General features: G+C 39.1%; 1 protein-coding gene across 2 annotated transcripts; it reads left to right on the plus strand.

Moving 5' to 3' along the window:
• The first annotated feature begins 3,183 nt into the window (after positions 1-3,183).
• Positions 3,184-18,914, plus strand: msna (moesin a). 2 transcript variants are annotated; one of them, XM_010749977.3, is made up of 13 exons: positions 3,184-3,504; positions 11,491-11,574; positions 11,745-11,840; positions 11,965-12,239; positions 12,342-12,425; positions 12,753-12,899; positions 13,014-13,110; positions 13,201-13,364; positions 13,485-13,615; positions 13,705-13,865; positions 13,970-14,062; positions 15,922-16,152; positions 16,623-18,914. In XM_010749977.3, the coding sequence occupies exons 1-13, from the start codon at positions 3,493-3,495 to the stop codon at positions 16,785-16,787; spliced, it is 1,740 nt and encodes a 579-aa protein (XP_010748279.1). In that variant the 5' UTR covers positions 3,184-3,492; the 3' UTR covers positions 16,788-18,914. The 2 variants fall into 2 exon arrangements, with proteins under 2 accessions (XP_010748279.1, XP_010748287.1); XM_010749985.3 differs by lacking the exons at positions 3,184-3,504; positions 11,745-11,840; positions 11,965-12,239 and having other exon boundaries at positions 11,516-11,574.
• The last annotated feature ends 6,248 nt before the right edge of the window (positions 18,915-25,162 follow it).

Below are 25,162 nucleotides of genomic sequence, written 5' to 3' on the forward strand. Positions count from 1 at the left end.
CAGATGACCTTTTGTGCTGCAACAAAACTGTCTCTTTAAATATTTATCCTCGAAATGTTCTTTTTTAAATTATTAGAAGCTCATTGTTGTAAATTCACAAATACTGTCAAGATTAGTTAATTATATATATATATATATATATATATATATATGTCAGTGGCCTCTCAATTGCTTTTGCAATCATGGGCAACTGCTTGGAACCCAGAGGGTAAAGTGTATAAGATTTAGGAGGATTATTGGCACAATATCAGTAGAAATGGCATATAATACTTCTCTAAAGCTGATCCTCTAACTTCCAGCTTAGCCCTGTGCTTACTTGGATAAAATATCTGTGACGATTGACAGTGGTGCGGGAGGAGTTAAATATAACAGATGAGTAAAATAATTTAATCGTGCAGCTCTTCTAGACTTTCCAAATGTTATCGGACTTGAATGGATCAAACTGACATTAGAGCGAGTCATTTTGTGGGGGTAGTGTTTCTTGTTTTACAGCTGCTTTTTTTTCGCAATGCAAGTTCAGTGGAAAAAGTTCTTGATGCCATTTATTACATGATTCGGTGTGTGCCACTCAGTCGTAACATGATGTTTCTACAGTAGCCCAGAATAGACAAACAATCACTGGCTCATGGTAGATCCTTTTTGTCTCCATCACATTGGGAAGGGTACAGTGAAGAGAGGGATATCCAGTTGGTTGCAACATGCAACCTCACCACTAGATGCCACTAAATCCGACACACTGGTCCTTTAAAGCAGTACGTCTGTTGAGTTTTTGCACCACGTACAGCACTGTGAAAAAAAGAGTCAGATTGTACAGACTGTGGTGCAGTCTTCACAGTAATCATGATAAAAGAGATTGGAGCTGGTTCTCTTTGTCCAGCTCTGAGGGGTTTTCACTGTTTCTCAGGTCAGGTCAACATCAAGCTCGACTTTGAAGAATAACGTACCATCTTGCCTTTGATTCGGCTGCAGCGAGGCTGTGGGAGGTCACCCTGCCCTGGGAGTGTTGGGATGAGTCAACATAGAAACGCAGTGACGTCTCTGCGCTGTGCTCTCCCTGGGAATATTAAAGTGCCAGCTGGTCTCCAGGGATTCCTTCATGTAGTCACTTTTAGATCTCAAACCTCGAACGCTATCGTCATTCCAACCTCCACATTACACATGCATTCAGGGTGGTTGTTTTTTTTTTTACATCTATTTTGACTTGAAATTGTCTTTTAAATATGGAAATAAAGCAGTTACTTGGAAGCTAAACTCAGATTTAAGGCTTAAAATTAGAGACATCAATAAAATACTTTGGTGACTTGGCATGAAAAAAGAAAAAGACTGATTAAGCTGAGGAAGGGGTTAAAGATAAGCTGAAGGAAAACAAAGGTCTGGACATAATCATCGTGATTTGACCTGCGAAGAACAGAAGACAAATTCAAACTGTGTTTTCAATAATCTGGTAAGAGCATGAAGTTTCATCCAGATCATCAAGCATTTATTAAACACATGGCATACACAAGACATACAGTATGCTGCTGTACTGAGTCAAGAGGCCTGAGGTCTTGTCACCCGTGATAAACCAGTCTAGACTGCGTTACAGTGATGGAAACATTTTGTGGCACTGTGTAGGTCAGCTGAACCTCAGACAGAGGAAGGTACACAATGTTTTATGTGATTTAAACTGACACAGCAGTCATGCTCCTCTTGTCTTGTCCAATAATCAAATTTTGAATATCATAGCGCAAAAGGGGGTTCACAACTGTTTGGAGTGTGTCTGAACCAATCCAGTTTCATCCAGAGAAGCCTTTAAAAGAGCTGACGTAACAGTTTGATAAGCACAGAAACAATGTTTCTGCAGCAGCACCTCAATGTTTCCATCATGACAACACTGGTGTTACTTTCTTTTTGATATCGAAGCGAGCCTGCATACTGTATGTGATATGCTGCTGCAGTTTGTCTGTGCTTTACCTTGTTTTTCAGGCTTCACCCCTTGACATCACGCGTTTCTTTTGTGTTTTGCGCACAGCAGATTTGTCCTCTTTTATAGCTTCCATTTAACCTAATATAACCCAGCTTTACAGAAGTGAGATTTTGAATTTGAGAAGTAATGAATTATTCATGCATTAACCTCTCTAACTCCTGTGTTTACTTAAAAAAAAATCCTGAAGCAACTGGTTATTAATTCAAACCCTCTTTATCTGGATGCAGGTGCAGTATCTCTGCACTGTCTCTTACATGATCTCCATTGGGACCACCGGGACTGCACTGCTCACTGCATTCACTTCCTGCATGTCTAAAACTGAAAGAGTACACAGATCAAAGTCAGACACAGTGAAACAAAATGGATGGCGATGTGTGAACACACATTGACAACTAAAATGTACGTGCAGTATACTACGTACAATAGTCTACTGGGTATCAGGAGTAAACACACACATATATATATATAGATTGGAAATATAGACTGAAAATGAACTTTCTACTATTTCGATCTGGTTAGTAGCCTGCATGTATGTAAATTTACATGATTCATGCAGTATATTATGTACAATAGTCTACTGAGTCTCAAATATAATGTCAGAGGTGTGCGAATATGGCCATTTTATGCCTGAAATATATATAATATAGACTGAAAATGCAGAGAAGCACTTTCTATTAGTTCAATCAGGTTAGTAGATTATAGTGCCTGTATGTAAATGTACATGATGCATGCAGTACATCATGTACTGGGTCTCAGATATAATGTATTAATAAGAATTTTATGACTGGAGATATATATAATATATATTATTATATAATACTTTTTGTTAGTTGAACACTATACTGCCTGTATGTAAATCATTTAATATGATTTTATGATTATTTATCAGTTTGTGTTGCCTTAGTTTTTAAAATGTAAGCTTCCTCCTGATAAACCTGCATTAATGGCACCGTTATGATACTAATACACATTTCTGCATCCTTCCACAGTATCCTAATACAAAAGTAATACTGAATTACTTCTGTATTTGTGTGTAAATGTTTGTTAGCCGTGTTAGCTCATGCAGACAGAGTGCTGCTGAAGTTTGAGGCAGCTCCAGCTCACTGCAGCCATCATGCTGATGATGCGGCTGCTGCAGGCGGAGTCTGCTGGCCTGGAGCCTCTTTCAGTCTGGCTGGCTGCTTGTCCTGTCATCGGTCCTGGGTGTGGTTTTTTTTTTTTTTTTTTTTTAAAGCAGTCAGGGGCCGGGGTACCGTTAGCAGGAAATCAAGCTCCAGTCCCGTTTTAAAGGCGAAACAAAGAAAAACAAAAAAACACTCTCTGCGTGGGTGCAAATAGTTTTTATCGAGCTCGAGCTGAAGAAAAGTACCGGTAGCTTCTTCCTCGGGGAGACGGTTAGAGGCGTTTGAACTGGCGCCGTTGTTCTGATGGGAAAAAGTTTTCTTCTGCTTCTCGCTAACTGGTTTGATTTAATAACTTTTTTTCAATATATATAAAACCTGAACCGGACGTAAAAGAAAGCAAAGATGCCGAAGACGGTAAGAATACAAACAGCATTAACGTGTTTTTAACGTCTTTTTTTTTTGTCTGTCTCTCTGTGTGTGTATTACACCGGTAAAATCACCAGTTGGGATTTACCGTTTGATTTACCGTTGGTGCTTCACAGTAACCGTTAGCTACCGTTAATTACCCGCTCGGGTACGTTGCTATGGTTATTTTTAAAAAATTACATCCCTTTAAGCTCACGCGAGGATAAACTGGGGTACTTTCCGTTAGGTGTGTGCGTGCGCGTGCGCGCCCCCGCCTGTTTGTTCATTAAAAAAAAAAAAAAATTAGCGCCTTTTTAAAATCACCGCCATTCATTCAGGCGTTACAGGATTTGTACGTTATAAAACGTTGCTATAAACAGCTAAAACAAATAAATTAATTAATTAAATCCACATTTAAAAGAGAGAGTGGGTGTCCGGCGGAAGCTGCTGCTGCTGTTGTAGCCTGCAGTAGCAGCTAAGCCGAGCTAGTCCTGGTCCTACCCAGGCCTCCCTTTTTTTTCACCCCCCTCAATCAGGGCTAACAAGGAGGGTATTTGAACTGTCATTGAAGCCAGCTGCCCTGCTCCAAAATCTGGTGCAAATGTACAAACTTAACAGTGAGGAGGCACTGATAACCGATAAGAAAGCAAGGCCACATGTTTGCTCTGAGCTTGAGCTGTGATATGAAATGAAAAAAGCACCCAAAAAGCTTCATAGATTAGTCCTGGTGCTGGTGTAGCTGTGAACAAAGAAGAGGAGGGCCACACATTTCTTCCTATTCAAGCAGATGAAGCCTTTGTCAGCGGGGCAAACAGAAGTGAAAGTGCCCCTGATGAAAGTTTGACTCAGACGCCCACATGTGTATATATAGATATATATATCACCCTTAGACCCATAATAAGAAATCTGAGTGCAGTCGTAAATGCTTAAAATCACTGTTGAGGTATCCTGAATACTGATTTGTGAACCACAAACGTACAAATACAAATGGCACGACGAGGCGTAGTTTCTTCCTGCAGCATTGTTTCTACTTTTACTTCCTCGATATTTTTTCCAGCTGTCAAACGTTACAACTTCCTGGCATTTAAAAGAGTATTTAAAGAGTGTCCACTAACCCTCCTCTTCCAAAAATGACTAATATTCGTATCATTTTAAATAAATATTATATGCCTTTTGTTAAGGAGTCAAATCTGTGCTGTTGGGTGCAATGAATAACTGGATTACTATTAGTTATTAGTCATAAATTGGCACATATTTTAGCACGAGACAAGAAAATATGATTATATTTTAATTACGTTGGAGCAGTGATCAGACTCAAAGCAGATCAGCATCCTGTTTGTAGTCTATAGAGCTCTGCATTAGCGTTATATATATTTTAAAGTAGTTTGCTATGCTCTTGATATGTATTTTTAGTCCTTCCCTTCCCTGCAGCTGGGACCCTGTTGGCCACAGCAACCTCAGACTAGTAGCCCGTTGAACATGTAGCAGCTACTGAAGTAACAGCTGGAGACCTCAAAAGCCTCCAGAGAAGCAGTTTGGCGAGCGGGATCAGTTCACAAGCACAGGGATAGTGCAGCTGTGTTGCAGAGATCTTAGCGTGCACGTAATGAGTGAGTTAGGAAAGAGGAAACTAGTGGTAGACAGTATAGAGGAGGAGCAGGATTTTCTCAAAATAAACAGAGACAATGAACGATGACCAAAAAGGATCGTGGGATACGTTAGACAATAAGGCTTGTATTCATTAATGAGAAGCCTATGAAGTGTTGCCAACTCCGAAAATATAAATTCAGGGCCTCCGAGAGACGTTACATTGTCCCCTTTGTGCAAATGCAGCAAAGCTTAAATACATCAGACTATATGTGCTGTAGGGTTGCTGTGTTATCCCGATCACTGCACCTGGTGGATGGTGATGAAACTGTTAAAACACAGAGCTTTTATTGCAACACAGTAGTGAAGCTACATACACTGATTCAGCAAATGCTCCAAAGCTCACTGCACCAAGTGAAAGTTGTGAACCTGATTTTACACAACAAGCTATAGCGCTCAGGAGATTTACGGCTTTAAAAAAATATTTCTTCCTGTTAACGGTTTTGCTGACCCACTTTAAAAAAAAAATGTATTTTGTGTTTTTAGTTATCGGTAATGACCCTGATGTTTCACAGAAGCAATAATTATTGAGAAACGGCTGGACTTGTCTTGGCAGTACTTCAGTTTCTCAAGGAAGTCGTGTTATGACTCAAGGTTTCTGCACTTACATCAGTTCCTCTCTGGTAATTTCCTTGCCTGCAGCCTTATATGGACTTTCACATCACGGTCTAGCTGTTCTCCTCCCTGCTTTCCCCCCCGAGTGTGGTCCTCAGATGCCATGCTCCACTTTAGATTGCATTACAGCAGTGCAACAAGTTCAGAAGCTACTGTGTTTGTCAGTATGTAAAGTGTTATTTTTTTAAAGATAGTTTAGATCTTAAATAGCCTCTAAACAAACACACATATACAGGCATATTCAATGCTGTAACAAAAAGATGTATGGTTCTAGTCCACTGGTTTTGTTGGCTGAATGGGCCTTAACAACAGTAACAGCTCCATTTTCCTACTTTCTGTTTGAACAATAGAGCAGTGTTAGCACTGCTTGCTCACATAACCTGCCTGTCTTTCAGCCGTTCACATTAACACCTTTTTTTATCCACAAATACAGAAACAGCCTGTTATTGCACAAAACTGGAGCATAACTTACCTTTTTTTTTAAAGTCCATTGTGTATAAATCATTACAGATGTAGTGTTCTTGTTGTCAGGAGGAGCAAACCTTTAACAAGTGTGGCCATGGGAGAAATGGTAAATGAAAAGACCCAGAGGTATGCAAGCAGGCAGGGGATTAAATGAGTTTGTAGTGCACATAGCAGAGCAGATTATCAGTGTGTGGAGGCAGAGGTGGTGGACAAACTACAATCTATACTTCTGGAGGTTTTATACAAATAGTTGTTTAATGTTTGCTGTTTGGAGGTTGTGAGAAAAGCAAACTTCTGAAAGTAAGTTCATTTATTTATCTTTTTTATATTCTCTGTATTCATCTTAACAGATTCCTTTGTTTGTTCAAATCATTTCATGTTCTGTGAACTATTATAGACATCAAAATATTATTACAGCGACATGAGAGATGAATAAATCGTTATAGTCTGGCCCTCATTACAATGAAAGGGAGTAGTCCAAACTTAAGACTGTGTACATAATAAAAGAATAGTATTTGCAAATCACCTCGGTGGTGATTAGTCAACATAATACCACATTGCTGCGTACTGCAAACAGACAAGCTGGTGGTTTGTATCAGTGGACATCTTGTTGTGTCCTGCTTTGGATCTGGAACCACATAGCTCTGCTATGTTTGATGAATACCCTACTGACCTGCTAAAATATGGGTGGGCTTGGATCTAGAAGTAAAAATCATTACTACACAACAAAGAAATAGGGCAGGAGGCTGCTGCACATGTGATAGATTGAACTTTGCTGTAAAGATGTGATTGAGTGAATGAAAAGTCTATAAATGTTTACATGATAACACAGTTGGTCAAACATCAGTGCCTCTATCTTCCTGCCTGATCTTTTTGTTGGGTATGTTTTTTTTTTGCATTTGTAGCTGTAACAATATAACACGGGATTTGAACCCAAAAGCAGACTTGGCAGACTAAACCAGCAGGGATAAAACAGTCCTTACTTGGTCAGTTGGAGGCTTACAGTTGGAAACATGATGACAGACATGGCTTGCAAGGGTCAAAAAGAGAGGCAGTATGTAAACAGAATGATTACAGCCAGAAGTGAACAAGGTAGGCTTCAACCACCTAAACCACATGGTCAACACAAGAAGAAGAAGAAAATTTAGGCTTGTCATAAACAGCTGACTCTGAAAGCTTTTCATATTCTGTGCGTGAAGCATATATTTTTGTACTTCTACACACGCTTCTGGTAGTTGAGTAGGTTAAATGTACAGTTAAGGAGGTTAAATAGTTAAATGTACAATTGTACTAAATAAAATATGGTAACCCAAGACCAAGACCTGGCTGGATCTCATCATCCCATGTAGGCAGACTCCTGTGGGCCCCACATGGGAGAAAATGGGGTTATCCAACTGGGCTAACCCATGTGTGGCCTCCATGGAAGAAGCAGAGGACAAAATTGGCTCAGCCCCATTTGGGTAACCGAGATGGCAAAGACAACACGTCCAATTAGGTGGGCTTCATCTATTGCTGGATATCATCATCAGCCCATGTAGGCAGACTCCTGTAGGCCCACATGGGAGAAACCAGGGTTATCTATACTGGTGCTTTATGGAGCTGTATGGCCCTTCATGAATCCAACTGGGCTAACTCATGTGGGGCCTCCATGGAAGGAACTGAGGACAAAATTGTCTAAGCCCCCATTGGGTAGCCAAGGTGGCAACCCATTTGGCCCCCACATGGGTGTGTTGGCTGTCCTAGATAGAAACCTCATGTTCCCTCTGTCAAGCAGTTTGTTCTCTTCATCCATAGGGTTTCTTCAGTGTAGCAGACAAGGTCATTTTTTTCCACAGGCATCCAATGATATTCTGGCTTATAGGTGGAGGAATTTTATCAGTACAAAACTTCAAGGAAGAAACCTGGATTTCTGAAATGTTTCTACTTACTAGGATCTGAATTGTTGCTTGGAGACATTGGTATATTGACTTTAGAGGATATAAACATGCTTGTTGTTGTATTGCTCACACGTCTTTTCACATGATTTCTCATGTATAACTGTCTTCGAGCGATAATAAAACAAGCCTCACCCAGGATATGTTATCAACACCACATTTTCCCACTTCAGCCCATATTCAGTTTTGAAATACTTCAAGTATTAGCTGTATATTGCTGGGTGTGACAAGGTAAGAGGGTAGATTTCAAACGCCAACTGTACCTGTACCTGAGTGGATCAAATCGGACTGTTCATTTCTTATTTTTGTTGCCTCTGATATTGTCCGTTTCTATCCCACATAAGATGTGAGTCACGTAGTGATAGTGGAAGGATTGTGTTTGTGTTTGTGTCCATTGTTAAAGCGTTGTTGACTTTAGATTATATTTCTTTAAATGTGTGGCCTGTGTGACAGATGTACATGATGATGGGGACCATGGTTAAGCACCGGGGCATTGAGGGTTTCCTGTTAATCTAGAGTATGCTTTGGGTTGGACTGCATCTTTAAATCACACCTTTCAGAATGAGAATCAGAGGGGTCCCGGGCTTTGTTAATGAGGCCAGCTGCAACCAGGAAATAACTTTTTTTCATGAGGTCTTAGTCCTAATGGACCTCAGACTCCTGCCAGAGGGGACTGACTCAAAAAGTTTGTGTCCGGAGTAGAAGGGGTAAGCCAAGATCTTGTCCATGCTCCTCATCTCATGAAGAGATGGAAGATGGCAGTCAATCAACTTCTTAGCAGACCAAATAAAAGCGTACCAGATGTTGGTAGATGAGGTGAAGATGGACTCAGTGAAGGAGGTCTAGAAGTGCACCATCATTGTCTTTGGCGGGTTGAACTTCTTCAGCTGTCACAGGAAGTACATCCTCTGCTGTGCTTGCTTGGTTACTGATGTTCAGCTCCCCACTTGAGGTCTGGGGGATGATGGTTCCCACGGATGCAGAAACTAGAGACTTTACAATGTCGATTGGGGAGTGACACAGGGTGACAAGGGCAGGTTTTCTGTGAATAGTTTCACTTCCTCTTCCTTTGAAATAAACCTGGGTTCACTTTTGGGTGTACTTCTCCATCGTTGCATATATATATTGCTTCTTAATGGCCATATAATTATAAACTTGTTTACTTCCTATGATAACCAATGCCTTTTTTCTCTCTCAATGGGGTTAACACAACTCTCTATATTCAATCAGTCATACTTCTCTCTCTACTGTTTTCTGTTTTAGCCTTCCAACATTGGCACGTTGAGTTAATCAGTTTCCAGCATTGTATGAAAACAGAGCTGTAGTTAATCTTATATTAAGTCTAAACATATTGGGTTGATTTATATGGATTTTCTATGGATGCAATGGCAATATCAATCTATTAGTTGGTTTGTCAGTCTAACGCTTTGCTCCAGACTGAAACAACTATGAAAGTTTGGTTCAGAAATTCATGTTTCCTTTTTCCAATACTTTAATTATACTTTGTTTTAAGTGAGCCAAAATGAAGTCAATATGGTATTGTTTATTTGTATGAAACCTTGAGGCAGAATTGAATACTCAGTATTCTAAAATAAGTCAATATTATGATACCAACACCCTGTGTTTCTATATCATAATTTAATACGAGTGAACAGATTTCAGTTTATTCAAAATGGTAAATGTTAGAGGTCTTACTGAGTGTATATCTGTTATACTTTCAGAGAAAGAACTGCCTTGACAGTGCCACGTCATGTTAGATTAAGTGATGAGTTGGTTTGATAAATCAAAAGGTCACATAAGAGAGAAAACCTTTACGATTTCCTCAAGCCAAGTAGAAGCAGTCGGATAAAGTAAAAGGAGCTTGACATTACTTATGTCATTCAACAAACCAGTAGCTTGTTAAAAAAAGCAAATGCAACACTGTCACGAATACAACACTGTCACAAGGCAGCCTTTAAATATGTTTCTAAATGTTGTTGTCTTGTTAAAAGTTTGATAATTTACTTCCAGGGTGATAAAACACAGTTAAGAACAAGTCATGGAAACATGACACGTGGGCCAGAGAGGGGTGTTTTAGAGCATGTGCTAATAATAGTGTGCTAAGTGTTTTTGAGTTCTGGCCATAGGAGACACACCCTAACCAGGCACAAAATGTATGAGTGTAGTTCCTTTTTTATGCAACATTAGCCATTCTAAGTCAGGAAATGAAACCGTTTAAACCCCAGCAGGGTGGTCATGAACTGAACTCTTGTCTGCTGTGCTAATGAAAAGTACATAACCGTCAGTTTAAATGAGTGGTATGTATGTTTGTATGTGCAGATGCTAGGTTTCACTACAACTTGCACTGGTGATGACAGGAAGTGACAAGAGGGGCAAGTGTCCCGAGCACTAAATGGGGTCCTGCTGACATAAATGGGAAAGAACGCAACTCTAATCAGCCCCGCAACTGGGAAATAATGCATACCATTGTTGTTCAGGGCAGGCGTGGGCCTCAGCCTGCACAGTTATTTCCCAATAGTCATGCATGCTGCTGTTTCCGTCATGTTTAAGAGGACAGAGAAATTCCTACATGGTCAGTTTACAAAGTACAGAATTAGTTTAAACTCTCACTGAGGGGGGTCCTTCAGGGTTAAATAAATGTACTCAACTTTTGACATATCATGCTGCAGCACATAAACATTTAAAAATAAAGAGTGCCTGGATAAATAACAGTCACCTGAAGAGGACAAACCTACTATACAAAGTCTGCTCTTGTTACAGCAGTTAGCTTAGCAGAAAGCTGGCAGGTTGCTTGATACATGACAGGATGTAGGCGACTCTCATGAGAGCTCAGTGTTTAGCCACACTGCCTCTCTAGGCCCAGCCGCCAGAGGATGTGGTTATTTCCTGTAGATAAGTTCTATACTGAGACACGCCGTAAAAGATCTGAGAAATGAGACACAATCTTCCATGAGTTTTTTTTTTTTCTTTTTTATATGATGATAGTTTAGTTGGCAGATATGTTCTGTTCAGTGGATGTGGTGAGGGGTATGTGTTTGTGCGCAGCCAGGTTTCTTTAAAACATTACCAAAAGCTGAATCTAAAAATCAGCCCATGAACAAGAATTATGTGTCATATAATCTTTTATTTTCCCTTTTTTTATGATTTTTTTTTTACATTAACACTAGGGGGCTCTAGTTTCTTCTGTTCATGCCAACAGTAATAATGAAGCTCTTATTTTGAAGGTTGATTTTAGCACAGTGATATTTGAGATGGATTCACTTTATCCAAAACTCTGTGTCAATTTAGACTTTGAAAAAAATCACAAATTCTCTACATTTGCTCTTTTCCTCAGATTAGTGTAAGAGTCACCACCATGGATGCCGAACTGGAGTTCGCCATTCAGCCAAATACAACAGGAAAACAACTCTTTGACCAGGTAAAAACACTTTTGAATTAAACATTATTTGGGCACACAAATTATAGATTTTTTAGTTTGTATGTGCAGTGTTCTTGGTTCCAACAAAGCACTTCTTTCTTCACACATCAAGTGTGTTAATCTTCTGGTGAGAAGACACATTAATAATATTTCTGCTTTTATGATTTAAGGTCGTAAAGACCATTGGGCTGCGAGAGGTTTGGTACTTTGGACTTCAGTACCAGGATACAAAGGGTTTCTCCACATGGCTCAAGCTCAATAAGAAGGTGAGTTTGGTCGTCCAATGTTCTGTTTTGCCCTTCTTTGTTAAGATTGTACTACTCTATTGAACCCAAGTCTGTTTACAGAAGTGTAACCTCCACCCCTTGCCCGTGTCACATTTTATTTTAGGTGACAGCCCAGGATGTGAGGAAGGAAAGCCCGCTGCTGTTTAAGTTCCGTGCCAAATTCTTCCCTGAGGATGTGTCGGAGGAGTTAATCCAGGATGCCACACAGCGGCTGTTCTTTCTGCAGGTGAAGGAGGGAATCTTAAATGACGACATCTACTGCCCTCCAGAGACAGCAGTCCTCCTGGCCTCCTACGCAGTGCAGGCCAAGTACGCCGACTACAACAAGGAAGTCCACACACCGGGCTATCTGTCCAGTGAACAGCTGCTCCCTCAGAGGTAAAACAGACTTCATCGCCAGATGATTAATGTCAGATAGGTGTGTTTGTATGAGACATGTCTCACTGCATGACTTCTGACATTCGGATGTCTCTTTTTCAGAGTTCTGGACCAGCACAAACTCAACAAGGATCAGTGGGAGGAGAGGATTCAAGTGTGGCACGAAGAACACAAGAGCATGATTAGGTAACAAATGCTATTTGAAGAGGATCTTTTACACTCCAAACCCCCCAAAAGACTGACTGAAATGTGTAAATTTGAAAGATTGGAGTGAAAACAGCATGACTAAGGAGACTGAGAAGTAGTTTAGCTATTGGTGTTTAGAGGTTTCAGGGTCACTATCTTAAAATTTGTAGCTTTCCTCTCAATGTCTTCCGCTTCTCAAGGCTTGTTTTCAGCCTTTTAGCTGTACATTCAACACATCCCACCCTGTGCCTCTAACTCAAAGCTCCAACACATTCTTCATCAGTCTCTTTGAAGCATTAGTTAAAGACACGTCCTGTTTGTCCACAGAGAGGAATCCATGATGGAGTACCTGAAGATCGCTCAAGATCTCGAGATGTACGGAGTCAACTACTTCAACATCAAGAATAAGAAAGGCACAGAACTGTGGTTGGGAGTGGACGCTTTGGGGCTCAATATTTACGAACAGAATGACAAGTAAGTGATTCTCCAACAATGTAATGATTTAAATTGCCACAAATGCACACGTTCAGCATAATCTGGAGTTAATATCACTTGTCCAATGAGTTTTTCTTGCAATGTCTTCAACAGAATGACACCCAAAATTGGATTTCCTTGGAGTGAAATCAGGAACATTTCCTTCAATGACAAGAAGTTTGTCATTAAACCAATCGACAAGAAAGCACCTGTACGTTAATCCCGAAAAACACCTTCACATTTGTTGAATCACCTGTCGATGCTTTAGTCCTAACAAACATCTCTAATGTTGCCGTTTTAGGACTTTGTGTTCTATGCTCCAAGACTGCGCATCAACAAGCGCATTCTGGCTCTGTGCATGGGCAACCATGAGCTGTACATGCGCCGCCGCAAACCCGACACCATCGAAGTGCAGCAGATGAAGGCTCAGGCTCGGGAGGAGAAGAACCACAAGAAGATGGAGAGGTAAGACTCACACAGGAATCTGATTTACAACATTTTAATCTAACATGAAGCCCTGCATTGTGTGTGATGGTTATGTGTGATATATTTTACATGAAAACATCTTGTATGTATTTCCATTAGAGCTCTGCTGGAAAATGAAAAGAGGAAGCGAGAACTTGCAGAAAAGGAAAAGGAAAAGATTGAACGGGAAAAGGAGGAATTGATGGAGAGATTAAAGCAGATTGAGGAGCAGACGAAAAAAGCACAACAAGGTGGGTGACCGGTCAGCATTCCATTAAAGCTTATCATCATACTGTAATGAATGGTGACGCTTACATATTGTTTCTTCTGTGTGTGACAGAGCTGGAGGAACAAACACAGCGAGCTATGGATTTGGAGCAGGAGAGGAAGAGAGCTCAGGAGGAGGCTGAACGCCTGGAGAGCGACCTGAAGAGTGCCGAGGACGCCAAGATGACACTGCTGCAACAGTCAGAGAACCAGATGAAGAACCAAGAACACCTGGTCAGTCAAGCTGTCAAATCATGTGAAAGGGTTTTATGGCTGTGAATGTTTCTGTTTTCATGCTTCAAATATCAAAGTCTAACAGAAAGTGTTGATGTTTTCAGGCCACGGAGCTGGCTGAGCTGACTTCGAAGATTTCCTTGCTGGAGGACGCCAAGAAGAAGAAGGAAGACGAGGCGGTTGAGTGGCAACAGAAGGTATGAGCCAACTTTTTATAGTAACCCATCAGTGAAAAGAGCATTGCTGAACTCAATACTTGATACTTGGGATGTCTTATGACAACATAAATACAAGTTAATGATGCCTGTGTCATGATCAGCTATACTGCCATTCAAAATGAGCTCAAATCGACTGGAAACCCCAAATCCACAAACGTCTTCCAACTATGTAACTTAGGGTTATATGTTCATTACAGTAAGCATCTAAAAAGTGTAAATGTTACAACAGCATTTAAAACTCACCAAATCCATCTTGATTAGTCTTTCTGCTGTTCCAACAATCGCTGACTCTGATTTGGTCGATATAAATCCCCAATTCACCGAGTGAGATGTGAAAATATTCAAAGGGGGCTGGCCTGGTGGCTTTGAAGGGATGACAACAAGCATAGATGACAACTTCTTTTCCCCATCAAAGGCCTGTCCGACCTCAAAGTATAGCGGTGAAACTATTCTAAATATAACATACAGTTAAACTGATATTGATTTTCTTTTTAGTGGCTATAATATATAATATAATAACTTCTGTACCAGTACTTATAAGGGAAATGTCAATACAAAATGTGATCTGTTTTCTAATAGTTATGAACGTTACATTTTACTCAGATGTTTGTGGATTCTCACTGAGATGCTCAACTTTGATATCAAACTTGCAGTTTTACTATTTCAAGCCACATTTCCTAGAAGCTTTAATAGATGAATTCGTTATCAGACGTCATTTCTGTGGCATCCTGCTGATCACGCAGCCACTCCTTCAGTCAGGACATTCCTGAGGTCTTGTCATTGTTGTGTGTGTTTTTTTGGGGGGGTCAAAGCTCACAGCTTACCTCGTCTTTTTTGGTCAAAGCCATGTGTGCCAGCCCAGCCCCTTCATTTTTCATGGGCAGCAGTGACTCATGCTTGTTTGTGGCGGTGGTGGTGACGGCTGTCTTTGTACGGAGGAAATCCTGTGTTAACTCTTTTGCACCATTATCGTATTCTGACAAGAATGCTGTGTTAAGTTGGGGTTTCCATGTTGTGCATTTCTGGCAAACGTTCAGGTGAAATTCCAGTCTTACTCATAATTGGCTCTTACTCCTAGCCGCTCATGGCACGAGCACTCTGGCTTTTACTGTATTTACTGTAATCAGTAAATATACATTTACTGTATATATATATATCTCAGAAGTATTTAAGAAATACGGTAAGTATACGACAAAATAAAACTGAGAAACTGGGCAGAGAAAACACAGATATAGCTGAGGGGAGGAAAATACAGTAGTCAGTTCTTTTTTTATTTTCCCTTTTCTCAGCGGTTTTAATTCTTGTTCTGTTTTTTTCCTATAATTATTGTGTGATTATTAAAGTTCATTTTTAGTGTTCAGACTAATAGAAACTTCTAGCAGAACAGAGCTGAAATGATGAGTCATTTAATCTGTTGACTAACTAGTCACCGATTTTGTGTTCTAGCACCACCATGAGGTTGATTTATTATTATTTTTTTATTTTTTTTATTTTTTTTGGCTTGGTTAGCAAAATGTCTCCACAACTAGTGGACAGATTTGGTGCACAAATTCATGTCCCTGCAGGATTAATTATAATAACTTAAAATGATCCCTGCCATTATTAGGTCATCTTAGCCTCATCTTTACTTTGTTTTTTTTGCTAATTACCAATTGCTAACACTTAAATTAAGAACATAGTAAAACATGTTACAAGCGTGTTAGCATAGTTATTGTGAGCATGCTGACGTTCTAAGCATCACTGTAATAAGTAAGACAGCCTCCCAGAGCTGCAAGCATTGCAAACAGTACAAACATTAAAAAATTACATTTCTGTCCACTGAATCTTTGTTCCCTCAGGCTACCACGGTGCAGGAGGATCTGGAGAAGACCAAAGAAGAGCTCAAAAACAAAGTGATGTCGGCTCACGTTCAGGCACCACTCGACGCAGAGAACGAGCACGACGAGAACGACGAGAGCAGTGCCGAGGCCAGCGCCGAGTTCACGGCTGCCGCCACGTACAAGGACCGCAGTGAAGAGGAGCGCATGACCGAGGCTGAGAAGAACGAACGCTTGCAGAAACATCTACTCGTAAGTCTTCACTCATTGATCAGGAGGCCAATTGTATAATTTTGATCTTTTAAGTGGCTCCAAATCAGATTTTAAGCAGAATAAATGAATGAAGCTGAAGTAAATCATCCTAGAAAAAGGCAGCTAATTGTTTAGACATGTACTCAAAAAACTTTTGTCAGCCTAATTTGAGAGGAGAAGCACATTGACACGAACTTAAATTACCTGGAGGCAACTCAGCTTTTACAACACTCCCCCCTGTGGCTTGGAGGACTAATACAAGCAGAAATAGAATACAAGACAGTTTACAGCCTCTGTGTTGTAGTGAAGCTCAGTAATATGAATGCACTTAAGATTGATGTGGTGAATCTGTCATCTCTTAATAAATCCAGAAGGATCTTTACCTGTTAAGCTGACAGAAAAAAGGAATAATAGTTTATAATGACAGCGTGGTGTAAGATGTCTTAAAAATGCGATGACTGTACTTCCAGGCTTTGAGCTCAGAGTTGGCCATTGCTCGGGACGAGACCAAGAAGACGGTGAACGACATGATCCACGCAGAGAATATGAAAGCAGGACGAGACAAGTACAAGACCCTCCGACAGATCCGGTCAGGAAACACCAAACAGCGCATCGATGAGTTCGAATGCATGTGATCTTTGCATTTCAGCAATGCGAACGCCCACACAGCTGGGCCACTCTGCCTGAACTGCAGTCCTGCCTCACTCAAGCTGTTTTTTTCTGTATCCAAATAAATCAGATCCACAACATGACGTGGTCGCACAAGCACAGCACAATGTACAAATTTGGATCTGGAAAATATTTGTTAGCATTCCTAACTTTGATTTAGGCGAGTCACTGGTTGAAAAAGGGACATACTGTATTTTATTAGTTCATTCCACTCATGGGGTTTATGTAGCATATTAGTAATGGGCTCACGCCTCATTTCATGACACATTGAGTAAGCATTTTTAATTGTTAAATGTTTGTCACATTCTTTGATCATGATCTCAAAATAAAAGGCGTGGAGACCAATTCAAATTTGCCTGTAGACACATTTCTGCAACAGTTTTTCACAGCAAGCTGTATTTTTTTCAGACAGTAATATTTCTTCAATCTGTCGACTGTAGGTTTAAAACCAAATGCACTGTAATCTAAACAAGCAAATACACAAAATATGACCCTGAAGTGTCTGTGGAGCATTAAAAGAGCAGTATTATTTTGTAAATTTACTTTGCATTTGACTGTAACTGTTACAAATCATACAGTATTCACACCCAACATTATATTTTTGAACACCTTCACATCAGTTTGTAAGTAGTTTGCTGTAATAGAAACTGAAACAAATGACTTTCCTTTTACATCTACATAGAAAAATCCTGAATCGTAGACTAAATGAACTTAATATGACAAAAATCCTAAAATACAAAAAGGAAAGTCTGGTGTCTGGAAACCATTTTAATAACTAGCTAGATGTTTTTTTTAGCTTAATACACTGAAGTGAAGTTGCAAAAAAATCAAGTGAAAATAATATATAGGCTGTCTTTATATCTAAACAGCACATCTGTAGAAACTCTCAAGTTGTAAATCAAATTTTAAAAAAAACAACTGATAGGAAGTTGATTTTACTCTTAATTCTCATCAGTGAGGAAGTTTGATAATCAACAATTTTTATTTTGCATTTATATAACCAGTAAAGCAACACAAAACATACACTGTAATAGTCATCTGTAAAGCTAAAAGTTGTAGTTTGTCGTGTTTTCTTCTCAGAAGCAAACTTCCACAAAATCTTCACAGAATTTGATGCATGAAATAAAATGATTTCATTAAACATGCACTGGAGGACCATATCTTACATTTGCATAAACAAATCAAAAACAGACTTCAACCATTTCCAATGCATGCATTTTTTAAATATACTGTATGTATTTAACTACATTTGTGTATTTTGTAATTTGGATTTTTCCAGATGTGATAAAATCGTGCGAGGTGAACGATAGACACCGCTTAGGATATTTTTGTATTGTAAAATCTCGAAGTACTTGTCAAAGATAACAGCATTTTTGTTGTAAACTAAATCGACGCTGTGATAGAAGGCTGATGGAACAAGCAACACCCCGAAGCCTGTGACAGGACCAATGAAAAGCTACAGGATATTATGATCATGTTATATCTCTAAAAAAAAAAAAAAAATCAGGCAACATACCATGAAAGGACGTTTTAAACCAAAACATTTTGTGCCGTTATTCCAGTTGACATTCTCCACTCAAGACGTGCGAAGGGTTTTGCTTGTTCTTAGATACTTAGAAATTAGTGTTTGAAAGATTTATTTACACTATGAATGTATTTTAGTGATAAATATTTCTTTTTATTTTCTCTTGTTGAATGAATATTTGTCATTTGTACCAAGATGCATTTTTGATATACAGTATTCTTCACCCATTGCTGCGCATAGTTCTTGTATCTGCCATGAAACATAAAAACAGAAAAAATGTAGTTGTTGCTATTTTGGATACCTTCCCATGCCTTTGACAATAACTTTTTTAATGCTACACTGTATGTTCTACCAGAAAGCACCATGTATTGACAGAATCAAGTGTAATTTGGACTCAAGTCATCATGTGTGAAAGAAATTTATTAAAAGATGCTACTCAATATTTAGTCTTGAAATAATTAATATTGTAAATTGACAGACAGACAGACAGACAGTGCCTTGGCCGTCATCATATCTTGCTGCTTCGAGTCTTCCTTTCACCAATGAATAAAAATCAAATTACAAAATTACATCTGTTTTGTCTTTTCCTGCCAGTTTGTTTCACATTATACCTGTTATTCATAACATTTTCGTGATAACTGAAGTATAAAACCAGTTTAATCGTCTCATTTATTGGTTTATTTTGTTGTAGTCTTTCAATGAGCCACATGGTGGCAGTTTACACTCACTCTACAGTGAGAGCAACACGGCAAGTTAAAAGTGATTCACATTAATGAACATTTGCTCACTAATTCTTTGTTTGTCGCAAACATAAAGCTAGTGTTAGTTTAAAGAGGACATATCGTATGTTTGAAGATGTAAATGCGACTTTGAGGTTTATTTTACCAGGCTGGATTATAAAACTTTCACAGTCTCATTCACCAGATAAGAAAACCTGACTGTACAGAACGTCCAAACAGACCTCTAAATATACTGAAAACTGTTCTGCACATTATTCTTCTGCAGACATCTTCAGACAGTGTGCAGTGAAATATCTCCCACAGTTGACTTTTCCCCCCTCAAATATCTCACATTTAAAAAATTCAGGCTTGAGTTTCAAAACTCAAACACATAATAAACTCAATGACTGACAGGCAAGCCGATAAGAAACTCTCTGATTTGCAATTTCGAACCCATGAATCTGGTGACAGCTTCTGCACATCTACAAGCTCCTGCCACTGTTAAAAACATTTTGTCATTAGTCTGTTCTTTTTTACAGTATGAGGACTTCCTTTATCTACTTGTTGGAGCTTTATTACCAAACAAGTTAAGGTTGGCGTAAGAAATCCCACCTGTTTTTGCTACAGGAAATTCAGTTACTTACTTGTTTTACAAATTGATGAAAATCGACCATCGCTTTCTCAACACCAAAGGGCGGTGGTGTTTTTTCATCTTCCACTTCCCCTATATTTGTGGCGCTCGTGGCCTGAGAAGGGTGTTGAAATGGTTCACACTTTGAACTGTCACTTACAGATAAGCAAGAGTCTTGCTGTGTGAACAGTATTTTAATATACAGTTACTACATACTATATATACACACTTGTATACTGTTAAATAGCTTCTTCAGGTTTTGAACGACGAACATGAAAGAATGACTCTTTTCAAAGCACAAAAAAAGGAACAAACAGTTTGGGCTAAACCATTTTGTTTGCAGTTTTCAGCCTTCAGAATATATCTTTACTGCATTATATTATGTTGTACTAATGCCTTCCAGCTCCAGGAACATTCAAGTTGGTTCATATGCAGACCTGCATCAGGGTGCTGGTGCCTTCCTGACCTGCTAAGTAGGGGTCATTCGGACAAGAATCACTGTAAAGTTCAGGCTCATAGTAGCTTCCACCATGCATGCTGTTATACAGTGATGCATTGAGATGTAGAGTTATGATGCATCATGCAATATGTATGCAGTCCCACAGTGTAAATCAAGTTCAGTTTAGGCATTTCACCCCCCCTTTTTTAGTTTCTCCAAGTTGTCTTGACTCATCACATCCAGCCCATTTTCTTTCCTCCATCCCTGTGACCTTGATGTTTCCTCCCTTAAGAGAGATTGGTGGAGCATTTTGATTAGGCTGGTACACGCAGGTACAGTGAACCAGTCTGAACAGTTGATATACAGAGTATTTAAAGTTCAGTGGCTGCGTGTGTGTGTGTGAAGGAAGCTCCACATATAGTACAGTTGTATCTGCAGAGGGAAGTCCACAGACTGATTCACGACGCATTGGACCAGAGTAACATGAGGAAGTTACACAGCACCGTGCTTGGTACATTCTGGTTTTTTGCAAAAGAAAAAAGGGTAATGCTAAAGAGTATAGCAACGAAACCGTGATGGTAATATATTTTACAGTGATACTTGGAATTTTAGGAGTCCAGACACATTATGAAATCATTGCAGGGGCTGAACACTGGTTACGTAAGCTGCCAGGAAGTTGTTGGATGCTGTGTTTCAAAGTAAAACGGGAGGCTTTTTGGCACAGGCCCTGATCCTTGTAACTTTCCTGCACATGGGAGGAGGAGACGGGGGGCGGCTGACAGTTAGACCATGAATCAGCAGTGTAGACTAAACACTGATGGTTGTCCTTGAAGCAGGAAGGGAGCAGATGATGGCCGGTGACAGCTAATAGCAGAGGAGGAGACCTGTTCAGAGGCTTATTAGTGGAAATACTGTATCAAGAGTAGAGTGATACAGAGCAGGGAACTTAATTTGATCTCACAGTTTGAACCCTAACCTTAAAATACCCTGTATATAATCTGATCTGAAGAGAGAGAAGTCACTGCTTCCTATATTTTTCATTATAATCGTATACGCTGTACGTACAGTTCCATAAGCACGTTTCTGAACACAATATGAACGCCACTAAAGTTGAGCAAAACTGTTGCATATGTCTCAGCAAAACCATTATCTCAAAAGCTGTGAGCCACGGAAGCCTTCAACGGCGTTTCACAACCATGACATGTTGACACTTTATTTCCACATATTTCCTGAGAGCTAGCTTTGCAGTTATCTTCCTTGTTTTGACTTCCTCTTTGCAGCATTGAAGCTCAATGGTCAAACGAGTTGTCTTGTGCGCAGTGTCATCATTGACACAGAGAAAGAGGAGCGTTGCACTCGGACTCCTCTGCTTCAACGTCAATGCATCTGAACACCCAGGTAACACATTGGTGTCTAATTTCTTTTCTTCTTTTTTTAAATGTTGCGCACACGACAATATCGATGTGCATCTTTTGAGCTCTTTCTGAATGTTTGTTTGGAGTGCTGCTTTGTGTCTTGTTCATTTATTCCACAGAGCCATCTTTGACTTTGCGAGATCAGGCCCCCCACTTAGTGTATTTGACAAGCTGAGTTTGACACTCTGTATCAGTGAGTGTCAGTTTGTCAAATACCCCAAGTGAGGTGTCACTTGTCTACAATCTTAACCCTTTCCTGGGTTGATCCAGAGACGGAGCAGCCAGCTCCACAGGGCGAGCTACAACTGGCTCACACTTTTGAGGACAAAATTTACATTGGTTAGAGTCATAATGAAGTGTTTTGCATATATATATTTCTCTTTACATGTCATCGTTTCACTGAACAGAAAGATTAGAATCTAAAATGTTTAAAATGAATCATCTGACATGTTTGGTTATAAGTTTATTGATTAAAAAAGCCTGTCATGTTTTTATTTATTTGCTTATAGAGAAGATGCCACGTATTGGTATTTTCAGGACAGGTAAGGCATCATTTGGTATGTTCGAGTCATTTTTGTTTCATATTGACACAGTTTGCACACGAGTATCATAAACAACAATGTGTTGCCAGTGATACAAAACAGCAAAAATGAAATCATATCTTATCATTAAATGCATTCATGCACACGTCTTGTGTAACATCAAATGATGAATGGTTGACCTGTCCGCACATCTGTAAACTTTTTTTTCCTCCCATTCAGTATTTTGCTAAATCTCTTGTTTGATGTTCAGCCTTGATTAAAGTGTTGTCTCTTTCTGCCAACATGTGGCACCACATGTCCCTTCAACTCCACAAGTAAAAAGTAGAACTTGGTCGATGTGCCAGAGGGGAAGAAAACATTACAATAAAAAAAAAAAAAAAAAAAAAAACACACAACATACAATGACTCTGCAGCCTCACATGTCCTCATGTGTCCTCTCGATCATTTGGAGACTTTGTGTGTGATAACCTGATCTGTCAAAATGCATCAAACATGTTTAATATGTGAATGTGAGCATGCAATTTTTAAATAAAAATATATGTGATCTCTCACGGGTTATACTTCAGGTTTGCTGAATTTGATCTTTACACACATTTTGCACAGATAATAGACAACTACGATGAAAAAATAAGAATATATATATATAATATAATAAATAACCACTAGAATAAACATGTTAAAAACAAAGAAACTTGCATCTTAAAGCAGCTCAAAGTGCTGCAGAAAGAAACTTATCATCTAACTGGCTTCTAAAAGAAGACACTTATCAGTCTGCCCTGCATTTCCTGTTCCTGTGTGGAAATATTGCATTGCCTTTATATGTAAGACCAAACATGTATGCCTGTCTGACATTCAAATACTAGTTAATAATCTTAGCTACAACTGTTTCTACCCTCTGTTTAAAACAACCTCAACTTAAGACATTGTCATTTTTAAAAGTTCTAAATGATGATCAGCGTGCTTAACATACATTTATCACTATTATCCATCATTATATTAATGTCTTTGGGGGCTGGACTTGTTGCTGTGGTTTGTATCTACACCAAACATTTGCAGACACCTCCATCTGTCGTGTGTGTTAGGCATGCTCGCTTTAAAAAGTGAATGACGTGGATGATGTACTGTCGTGTTTTATCTGTGTGCAGAGATGGCAAAAAAGAATGCATCAAACCATAAAATGTTTATCAGTTTTAACATTAAATATCTTATCTATTTGTGTTTCTTCTTTCTTTATTATAGCTTCTTCTTTTTTTAAAATAAGGGTTGTAATTTTCAACTGGTTGCGGCAGATGACCGCCCACCAATGAGCTGCGTTCTGGTAAATGTTTCTGCCTGTCATCACCAATAAGTGCTTGCTCATGATGGGACTTGTTAAGTCTTATGTATAATATTATAAAGAGTACAGTCTAGATCTGCTCTATGAGATATATGAATATTCATTTTATGGCACCTCCAGATACAGTTACATCAGTCAACTGATTTCTGGTTGTTTGACTACAAGAATTTTACAAATCTACTCATGCACAGTGGCCAAAAACCGTATCATGTTGCTCTCATAACTTTCCAGATATTTGTTTTTATGAAGGTCCTCCAAATGTCAAGTTGTACTGTATACTGTAAGCAAGACTTGTCTGGCCTCCAAGGCTGTTGGAAATGTTCTTAAAATAACACTGGTCTGGAACAGGACTTCAACACATGTTTTAAAGTTATTTTAATGAGTTTGTAAAATGATCCTCTATATATTTTTTACAAACAGATTAAAATGCAACACAAATGTACCTCCTTCAAACTGTTGAGCCACCCAGGCTGTACATTTAGGAATGTGATCTGTCGTTCTCAACTGATTTTCATTGCACAAGAGAAATGGGCCTCCAGTAAAACTGCCAAATTGTGCATTAGAGTACTTACTTGCCCGGTTTGTGAAATAAAGTAAAAACCACACCTGTGATATGACCTGACGTCAATGGGAATTGCAGAAAAAGGAGGTTTTAACACGGATGTCTACTATCTGTGTATCTGATGGATTCACTCTACATTTTTCAAATGAAAGTGTGTGTGAAGTAACCCAGTGGAAATTCAGGTAACATGTGGTCAATTGTGACCGTTAACCGTGTAGGAAGCTATTTTAAAAATTCACAAAATCAAGCTGCCGCCACATCCTTTTCTATATCTTTGCTGTCTCGCATTTTGTTGCTGTAATTCTGCCACCACTCAACATTTGTCCAGTAAGTGGTGGTAGAGCTCCATTCTTTGATGTGTCCCATCTAAAAGACGAGTCTCACATTTAACAGTCTGACACTGGACAAAACACACAAAGTAAGTTTATACAAACATATTCAGTTGGTCAACACATTTATTCAGCAAAAACTAGATACTAGTACTAATACTACTAATACTAACCATGCAAAGATCTTTATATAAATGCAATATCCTTTAAACTGGTGACATGCGAGAGGAACAAAAATATCTAAAACGAGTAAGAGTTGCTCTTTTTTTGTAACTTCTATTCTGCTAGAAAGTCAAGCATCAAATTAGGTCTAAGACACTACAAAATATATTAAACATAAATAAACATGGTTCTGTCATTTTTGGAGGATTGCTGATCCAATTTTGCTCCAATTTCTTTTTTGCAACTGTCAACATAAGTTACTCCTCATAATTGGCGATAACCAGCTGTCTGATATTATTTGACAATCAAGTTTAATTTATAGCGTGAAAAGGACACGACAAGCAGCTACACTTCAGGTCATAATTTTTCTTGCTTTCTTAACATAGAAGTGGGGATATCGTTTTTTAAGATGTTCCCTATTACGTGTTCAAAATGAGTAACTTGAGAATCATCGGCTGTTGTTTGTTTCCTAAGATATACTGTACACGCTGTAGGCCTACATATGGGATCAATTTTAGATATTAGGGAAAAGAAAAGCTTTTCCACTTGGAACTAGTGGTTTGAAACTTTTTAACATGAGAGTTTTTTTGTAGGGCATTACAGTACAACACAAATAAACATGAGCAGAAACAGGATTTGGAATAATGCACAATCACAATGACACCGTGTCTAGTAAGTCCA

The sequence above is a fragment of the Larimichthys crocea genome, chromosome XXII (genome assembly GCF_000972845.2).
Source record: "Larimichthys crocea isolate SSNF chromosome XXII, L_crocea_2.0, whole genome shotgun sequence".
NCBI classification, from domain to species: domain Eukaryota; kingdom Metazoa; phylum Chordata; class Actinopteri; family Sciaenidae; genus Larimichthys; species Larimichthys crocea.